This window comes from Sinocyclocheilus grahami, unplaced genomic scaffold, assembly GCF_001515645.1.
Source record: "Sinocyclocheilus grahami isolate Dianchi unplaced genomic scaffold, SAMN03320097.WGS_v1.1 scaffold440.1, whole genome shotgun sequence".
Classification (NCBI taxonomy): domain Eukaryota; kingdom Metazoa; phylum Chordata; class Actinopteri; order Cypriniformes; family Cyprinidae; genus Sinocyclocheilus; species Sinocyclocheilus grahami.
In genome coordinates this window covers 1,131,340-1,140,518 of record NW_015505619.1, presented here as the reverse complement: position 1 = coordinate 1,140,518, position 9,179 = coordinate 1,131,340, and the positions used below count along the sequence as shown (strand labels likewise).

At 33.2% G+C, this 9,179-nt stretch overlaps 1 protein-coding gene across 1 annotated transcript in view; it reads right to left on the bottom strand.

Moving 5' to 3' along the window:
• Positions 1-447: 447 nt before the first annotated feature.
• LOC107552031 (bifunctional epoxide hydrolase 2-like) overlaps positions 448-9,179 on the bottom strand; it is a 22,417-nt gene continuing 13,685 nt past the window's right edge. Inside the window, exons 15-18 of the mRNA XM_016233838.1 lie at positions 8,549-8,618; positions 7,980-8,060; positions 6,997-7,055; positions 448-782 (exon numbers count right to left, since the gene is read on the bottom strand). Of these exons, the coding sequence (XP_016089324.1) occupies positions 698-782; positions 6,997-7,055; positions 7,980-8,060; positions 8,549-8,618 (295 nt within the window). The 3' untranslated portion in view covers positions 448-697. The remainder of the gene's footprint in view (positions 783-6,996; positions 7,056-7,979; positions 8,061-8,548; positions 8,619-9,179) is intronic.

The following is a 9,179-nucleotide window of genomic DNA, read 5'->3' as shown; positions in this document are numbered from 1 at the left end:
TTTGATCAATTTGATGCATCTTTGTGGAAGAACATTTGTTTTTGTTTTTAAAGAAATTCAAACTGACCCATTATTAATAAAATATTATGATAGAATATAACATTAAATGAGAAATAAAACAAATTGAATACACAAAATCCATAAAGGTTTGCTTTATGTTTCTAGACAGTGAGTAGAAATGACCACTTCTGTAAAATTAAATTCTGAAATGAACTTATTGGCTGATGCCACTATTCAAAAAATAGAGTAATTGTTCAGGCCAAAATATCAATGTTTGTAGCAAACAATATACAATTAATGATTCTTGTAAAGCAGTATTGATTCAGTTTATTACAAAGCAAAGGATTATTTATTGGTTTTATTTTTGCAAAGCAAGCTGTTAATAAAACAATTCATAATAAAATGTGACATTCATCAATATTACATTAAAATAGGCAGTGGCTATTTACACTAAGTGCAAACAGTGACAGATGCTGTTCACACAAAATGTAAATATGAGCTTATTTGAGCTACAGACACTGTCTGTAAAAAAAGTCTGTTCATTATTGCAGTGTATTATAAAAGACTTCATATAAAAAGCACTGGACTACTGAAATCTACTCACATGACAATGGACTATTATTATGCAATCAGCAAGCCTGGACATTAGTGCACTTTAGTTCATTCGCCTGCGTATAGTTAAATCAAGATCATGCTCTCATAACTTGGGATGAACATGGATAGAGGCTTTCTGGTGTGTTTCCTTCAGCCAGGAGATGAGGATTTCATTGAGCTCTGCAGGCCTGAAGAGAGAAGAGGAAAAAGAGATCGGACTGATCTGATCATGTGATATAACCTCAAACGACTGTGGCATTAAAATAATTAGTGATGCTTTCTATTACGATGGCTCATGATGAGCGTTAAGAGATTTGAACAAATCATTAACCCTATACAGCTTACTGGATCATATTGGATACATTTGTAAGGCCTCCAATTTGCTGAAAAACTTTGTACACAATCTACTACATGCCTTTTTTAGCAAGTAAAAGGCCTTTTAGTATCATTGTAAAAACATCCACCTTCAGCTTGTGGTTCATGCGTCTTTTTGCTGAGAAATCTTTACTGATATTCATAAAGTAAACATAAGATAACTTTTATATTGTTAGTAATATTTCAGTAAGACGAACACTGACTGGATTGAAGCAACTTCAGTGTTACTTTACTATCATTAGTGTACTAAACTAGTTTTTGTTAATATTTTGATTTAGAATTTAGCCGTTTTGTTGTGTTTTGACATTTTTATTAGTCTCTTTTAATCTCTATATTGTTACGTTTTAGTTTTTATTTTTGATTGATTTAGTTTTAGTTAATTTAGTACTCTGATTTAAAGTAAATGAAACTGAAAAATGTTTTTTATTTTAGTTAAACATTAATTATTATGTTATTAATTAATAATAACCCTGATTAGGGTTGACTATCATAATTATTATTATTATCATCATCATACAAAAATCATGTTCAAATGTGATTATCAAATATTATCATCAGGCTTTTCATCATTGCATGGCATTATATGTTTTGATCATCAAACTAAGCAATTAAATGTCATCTAACTGAGACATTATCTGCAGATTTAAAGTGACGGCTGATATTTCTATAATTTTATGTTTTAAGTTTCTGCTATACTCATTGATTTACATGACAAGCTATCAGAAGCTATTCATAATAAATATCAGCATCTGCTTCAAATTGCTTATGGTTTCTCAGTTTGAACATATGAATAAAACAGTTTTCCTCCATATTCTCATTATATCATACTACTTAAGCCATAAAAGCCTGATTCATCAAGTACAATACTCAATAAATATAGATATGCAAACCTTTTTTGGATTTTGACTAAAAGTTCAATAAACTGTTTTTAAAAAAAAGATTTTTTGGACAATTGTTGCGTATGTTAGGCTTTACATGGTTAGTAAAGCACCTCAGCAAGACTCATGATTTGAGGAATCATTCATATCTGGAGCTCAGACACTAAGGCACACGCTCAACTTTAATACTTAGCTGTGTTTGATTTTTTCAAAACACCTAATCCTATTCAAATCTCGTCACATTTAGCAAACCCCGGTTAACACATTTCCTATCGAAAGGTAGTAACCACAAATGACCCGTGTGTAAGTTCAGAGACTTATAAAAATCTTCCTCACTTAACAGGGTGTCATTGTCTGAACGGGGTCACGGGGTCACGTCTCATGTCCTGTTTTGGAAATGAAGCCAGGCGTTTTCTGACAGGTTCAGAATGTCAGCATTCATCTATTGATTGCTGAAGTTCTGCGGAGGGTGGAGAGGGTGATGGAGGTGGACGGGTCAAGAGACGTTAAAATAATTTACTGCCGCAGGGGTTGCGTTATCGAGCCCTCGGGTCAGTGCGGAGAGGACGGTTAAATCACGCTCTGCTAATTAGAGAACATTAACCACACCACCAGGACATTACCATAAAACCACTGCCATACAGATGAGCTTTGAGAATCATTTAAAGAAGTATTTTCGTCATGTTTTCCAGCACAAACATCTAAATGTTCCTAATTCAGGAAACACTGACAAGTGATATTTGATATTGTTTTCTGAAAAATCTATCAAAATTAAATGAATTTAAGCTTAAAACAAGAAAAATCTGCCAATGGGGTAAGAAAAATAATGGTTTTCCTTTTTAAATAAGTTTATTTTTTTAAATATATATATATGTGTGTGTGTTTATATTTTTATAAAAAATATATTTTTTAATATTTTATTTTAGTAAACATTTATTTTATATTTCAATTCACAATTTTTTTAATAAATTTAGCTTTAGTTAATGATACCATCCCTGACTTTGTTTGAATTAATTATCCATACATTATTATTTTTATTATTATTATTGTGTGTGTATGTATATATATATGTAACACATACACAAAGCAAAAAATAATCTTAAAAATGAGACACTATCTTATGTGATTTTGCTTCTCAAATATATGTAATAAATGTTTTAGATATATGTGCTGGAAAATAAGACAAAAAAATTAGAGTAAGAAAGAAAATCTTTTTTTTTTTTTTTTGCAATGCAGTGACACTCTAAGATTATGTCCAAGTATATGTCAAGTAAATCTGATCGCTGTATCTGAAACAGCCGGTTTACCAGAATAAAGCTCTGAAATGCCCCATGACCTGAATGGAAAGAGCCGTTGGTGGTGTGAGATACGTATCAGGTAGGTTTGGTTTCTATTTTTGACTTATCTGACAGCATCTGCCAACAGTTTCAGGCCATCTTTCACACTTTAAAGGACATGTAAGGTACACTTCACCCTTCAGCCTACACTGTGGGTCATTTTTAGTAAAGCGTTTTGAGTTCATTTTGCAATATGCACATGAAATGGGCTGTGGATCACTGTTAACTAGGCTTGCCGTGATAGACGGTGCTGACGGTGATACCGGTGTTAAGCCGCAACACTGGTTATGTCACTTGCCCACCGCGGCACCGACCCCCACCGTCATTTAGATTTTTTATAGTAATAAAAATAATTTAGTTCAGTAAAAGAACAGACACTACAATTAAAAACTGAACACGGCTGCTCAATGCAGCGTGCCGAACGACAGTCGCATCACAGATCAGATTTCATTTCTCCAGTGAGGAGAGTGAGTCCAGCTGACTGACAAGAAGAGTGAGGAGAGACAGACAATAAGATCGCGGATGATTTAGTTTCGAAACGAGATGCAAAAGCGCCTGTTTGGCAATATTTTGGATTTTGAAAAGCCTGTTGACTTTTGCCATTTATCTAAGGTGATTTTGGAAGTTTTTTAAAAACATTTGTTTCTCATTTAATTGGTTCCACATTGTTTGCTGATTTTTACTTTATTTAAACTTTGTGTCATTTATAAAAAAAAATTTACATCGAGGTGTATGCCGTGCCTCCAAGCTTTCTTACTCGTTTTGCTAATAAACGTTCTACGTTTCTTATTTATTTGGTTATATATTATACATGTTTACTTGGCCTATTTCCAGTTTTGTATACCTATTTAAACTTTATGTAAGTTATTTGTTATTTTATATTAGGCATAGCCTGCCCTATAGCATGGTGTATTTGTATTTGTTTTGTTAATAAAAGTTCTATGTTTTATATATAGGCTAAAGTGAGTTTGACGTTGTATTTTGTTGTTGCATTCAAGCAATTGACACTGAACTGCCGCTAATTCGAAAGTGAAAGTAAAATGCGCACGCAGCTTTTACAAGCTATTTAAAAGCAAAGGAAAGCGAGGAAAAGAGGGAATGCCCCGCCCCCGCGGTGATACCGGTATTACCGGTGTTGTCACACGTCGATTAACCGGTGGGAAAATGTCCTCACCGTCACAACCCTACTTTTAACGACTACAGTTCCTGGAAAAGCATTGGAAACGGGACAAATATTTAAAAACTAAATGCTAAACTATCTCTTCTGAAGGAAAGGATCTTATTATGTAAGCCTACAGTATAATATGCAACCTAATTTCTTTCTGTTGATTACTGGGTGAAATGTGACCTGGATGCCTTCTTGAGCAGATTATGTGAGATTCCTCCTGCTTTATCAGATGGGAGTTGTAGTGTTTTTGGGTTTGTATTTTTTAAATGACATATAAGAGGGATGTTTTTCTCTGTATGGTGGTTTGACCTTGAGGTGAGCTGGATCTTTCCATCAGTGTCACGTTACTGTTATTTATGTGATTGGCTGCTTGACCACGGTGATGGTGTTGCACATTCACCGCCCTGCCCCCGTTCAATGATGGAAACCCTGGATCTGAGCAATCCTTCATTTAAAACTGAATGCTCACACCGGTCCTGATGGTAGACGCTCCTCTCTGTAAGAAATGCTGAATGGTAACGTGCTGCTGCTCTAAAAGGCTTATAAATGACAATGAACAATAGTCAGTCGGGAAATAATAGTCTGTTGAGTTGACTGTTTCGACACAAGCATCCTGAACATGCTTTCAACATGATGCAATTTTCTGCTACATTTCAAAGATTTTAACATGTCTGGGTCAATGTCTTTCATCCAAATAAAAAGGGTATATATGGCAAAAGAAAGAAAAATAAATAAATACATACATACATACGTATACAATAAATATATTTTGGATATATATTATATTATGTTTCCTGTTCAAGGAAAATTAAGCCTATTTTTGCATCATGGTGTTTCTTTTTAAATGTCACAGTTTTTGGTACCACTGAGATGCTATTATATTTTTTTATATTTTTATGAATATTTTTATATTTTGTTATCATGAGTTTTTATAAGTTTTAGTAATTTTACTGAGTGTGTTTGTCATTTTTGTCAGTTTTGTTTAATTGTTTTCTAAATATGTGTAAATATGTAAATAATATATTCTTTTTAAAAAGTATTAAAAAAATTATATATTTTCAGTTATTTTAGTATATCAAGCTGAATAAAATGCTGTATGTATATATATATATATATATATATATATATAAAATCAAGATTGAATATATTTGGTATAAGTGCTATGCAGGCTATTTGAGACAATATTGGCTGATTAGATGGCAACGCTGACCTAAAATGCAAAATATTTGCCCTCTCTCTCTTCATTGTTTTCACATCTCAGACCTCAAATATATTTGGGTTAGGGTTAGATAAATACCACAATTATATATATATAATTTCAGTTAAAGTTTATTTTAATTCCAGTAAAGCAAGCTTTTTATGATTTCCTTTTTTATGGTTCAATAATTTTTTTTAATTATTTTATTTAAAGGGGTTATATGATGTAATCACAACGCACTGGATAGCTGGCCAATCACAGCACACCTCGCTTTTCAGACCGATGAGCTTTGTAAAAATCGACGCGTTTCAGAAAGGCGGGGCATAGAGGAGAAACAATAATGTACATAATGTGGAAAATAATGTGTTTTTTTAAACCTTAAACCGCATAAACACATTCATTACACCAAACACACCAAATAAATGTTCTTTTTAGCAACGTCATATGACCCCTTTAATTATTTACTTAACTATAATAACTCTCAAAGCATAAAATCTATTCTCTATGCAAAAATATTATATTTGGGATGAAACATAACCTAAAAATATTGTTGAGAGTTTTCATGAGAATAACCTGGTATGTGCTGCTAAAGTAATATGACTCAAATTATTTACTACTGAAATAAGTCTAGCATTTGATCTGAGAAAAGGGACAAGAAATGATGGGAAGAAGGAGGATGCACATGTTTTAGAAAATATAAGAGTCAAAAACCCTGCATTGTAGGCTGAATCTTACACAATCTATGAGCATTTAATCCACCTAACCTAACCTGACATCGTATTAACCTATTTTATTCTATCAATTATTACACTCCCAATATAACAACAGTCAACTAAAGTACTAAAGGTCAGACAGTCCGTCAATTATTTTTTGCAATCCAATTTCCTGGAAACCAAGTATTCCTGATACCTTGCCGACATTTAAGCAACACACCATGTAATTTTAAAGCCATTCAGACATGTAAATTGTCACTATACGAGTTTTTGATTAAGTTTAATGTCAATATAATGAATCATTCTTGTTATGCAGTACATTTTCATGTCCCCATCATATATACAATGTTGGATAAAATAAAGTCAATTTATAAAGATGCAAATCATATTAGTTTTTTCACAATATCATAATTAAGTAAACATAGGGGTGAATATTAAATAATTTCACTATTTTGGTTTAAGATGTGATATTTTTTTTAATAAACTCTAAAAATGGCATTTTATTAAGATGCACATTTTCTTAAAATAAAATATTTCAAGTAAAACTCTTTATTATATATACAATATTATTTCACTGGTGATCAATTCATATTGTTTCCCTGTATTCTTAATTTCACTTTCCAAAGTCTTTTGTAAAAGTGCCAGTTCCTCAGTGATATCATCCTTCACAAAGTGGCATTATCGTTTTGGTGGAAAAACATTCGCACAAACATCAGTTTCCAGTGAATCTTACCTCTCCATCTGAGTCCAGTGTCCACACTCCTCAATGTGGCCTCTGGTGAGGTTGGGGACCTTCAGACAGAAACATACAAGACCAGCTTACATCAGGTCAGCTTGCATGGACAATGCTATAGTACGACATTACACATGCAATCTCGTACTGTGTTTATGTAAAGTATCGGAATAACTGTAATTTACGTCTACAGTATGTTAAACTCACAATTTTAAACTCGCCATAGACACTAATAATTTGTAAGGATGCTTAATTCAGAATTCTGATTTTTATTCTCACAATTCCAAGTTTATATCTTACAATTCTGACTTTCTAAACTCACAAAAAAAGGTAATTGTGACTTTTCTCTCACAATTCTGACTTTTTTTCCTCTCAATCGTTGATATATATATCTCACAATTCTCACTATTCTTCTCAGAATTGCAAGTTTATATCTCTGAGAAAAAATCTCTTGCAATTCCGAGAAAAAGGCAGAATTGCAAGAATAAATAAACTGACTTGCAATTCAGACTATTTTATCAGAACTGCGAAATATAAATTCGCAAAAACATAACCGCACCTACTCAAGACTTACAATTGCGAGTTTATATCTCACAATACTAACTCTTCTTCTCAGAATTGAGTTAACATCACAATTCCGAGTTTATACCTCTAAGAAAAGTTTAGCTTACAATTCCGAGAAAAAAGTCAGAATTGCGAGACAACTTGGAGTTGTAAGAAAAAAAGTTCATATCTCACAAATCTGACTTTTCTGAAAATGTCTTCTCAGAATTGCGAGAATTCTGACGTTAACTCCTTGACGTTAATCTGTGTGAATATTTTTTTATTTTTTATTCCGCACTGTAAATAAGCTTCCATACATCTGTGAGTCCGAGGACGTGAACAACTCAGAGTAAAAATCTCCAAGTCGTTATTATGGTAATTATAACATGAGGTGAATGCAGCATTAACATAATGGAAGAATAACAAAGTTGCAGTCTCACCAGGCTCTCCATGCCTGTGGCAAAGGCTGGCAGAAGAACAGGGTCCTTTCCTGCGGTCACCATTAAAGCTGGCATCATGATCTGTGACGGCAGATGCACTGTCATGTACATTTCAACCAATCAAATCAGTTTTGACAGTCGTAAGGAACTGACTAAAAATGGAACAAGATAAGGTATATAACATATTAGATTTTTGAAAATAATGTCAGAAGTGATATTTTAGTATCAGGCTTGATTGCATTTGCAGCATGAAACAACATTTAACAGCATCAATCAATTAATCTGCATCAGTATTTTTTAAAAGTGCAACTGATTTGAAAGAAGAACCGGTTATTGATTTCCATTTCATATAAAGACACATTTATGAGTGATGCAGCCAGAGCTAAAGCACTTCAGCTCATCATGGAGGAGCAGATGTTGGGGCAGGCAGGTAACAGGCACCTGACCATCTGCTCCGCTCAGGCTGCAGGACTGTGCTAGATGTGGTGTGGAATTGCTGGAATAAGTGACACTTGGGTATTTCTGACAGTGACGGTGTCAGAGAGCGGGAGCGCAGTGAGGACACTTGCCTTGCCCCTCGGCCTGGAACACATCCAACGCCAGTTCCTCTCCCCGTTACGGTACCAGTTCAGAGGACCCCTGAGACAAAACCAGACCCTCAGTGACAACATGTCATCTATGCCACGTGCATGAGCATGCATTCATTATCAGTGCCTCACGTTTAAAGGCATAGTCCACATAAACATTCTGTCATTTCAAACTCATGTGATTTCCTTTATTCTGTGGAAGAACAGACCACAAAAATAGTCCTAATTACTTTCAAAATATTGGAAAAATATCTTTGTGTGCGCAAAATCTCATCTGCACTTCTACATATTCATACTTGATGTAACACTTTCAATTACATGCAGAGATTCATCAAAATTATTGATCTAGCGTAAAAAAAATGGTGTGATCCTGTTGTGATCAAAATGCATGCATGCATTATATAACTCTGTGTGTGTGTGTGTTTAAACAATACAACAAAATACATAAATACAAATATATTAAATATGAAATAAGAAATATTAAATACAGAACAAGTTGTATATTATGTTTTTTGCAGAAATAAAATTAAGTCACAAAGTATAAAATCTTAATGATCCTAATTATTTAATAAAAAAATTTTTTTATCATCATACAAATCATATAGGTTTAAAA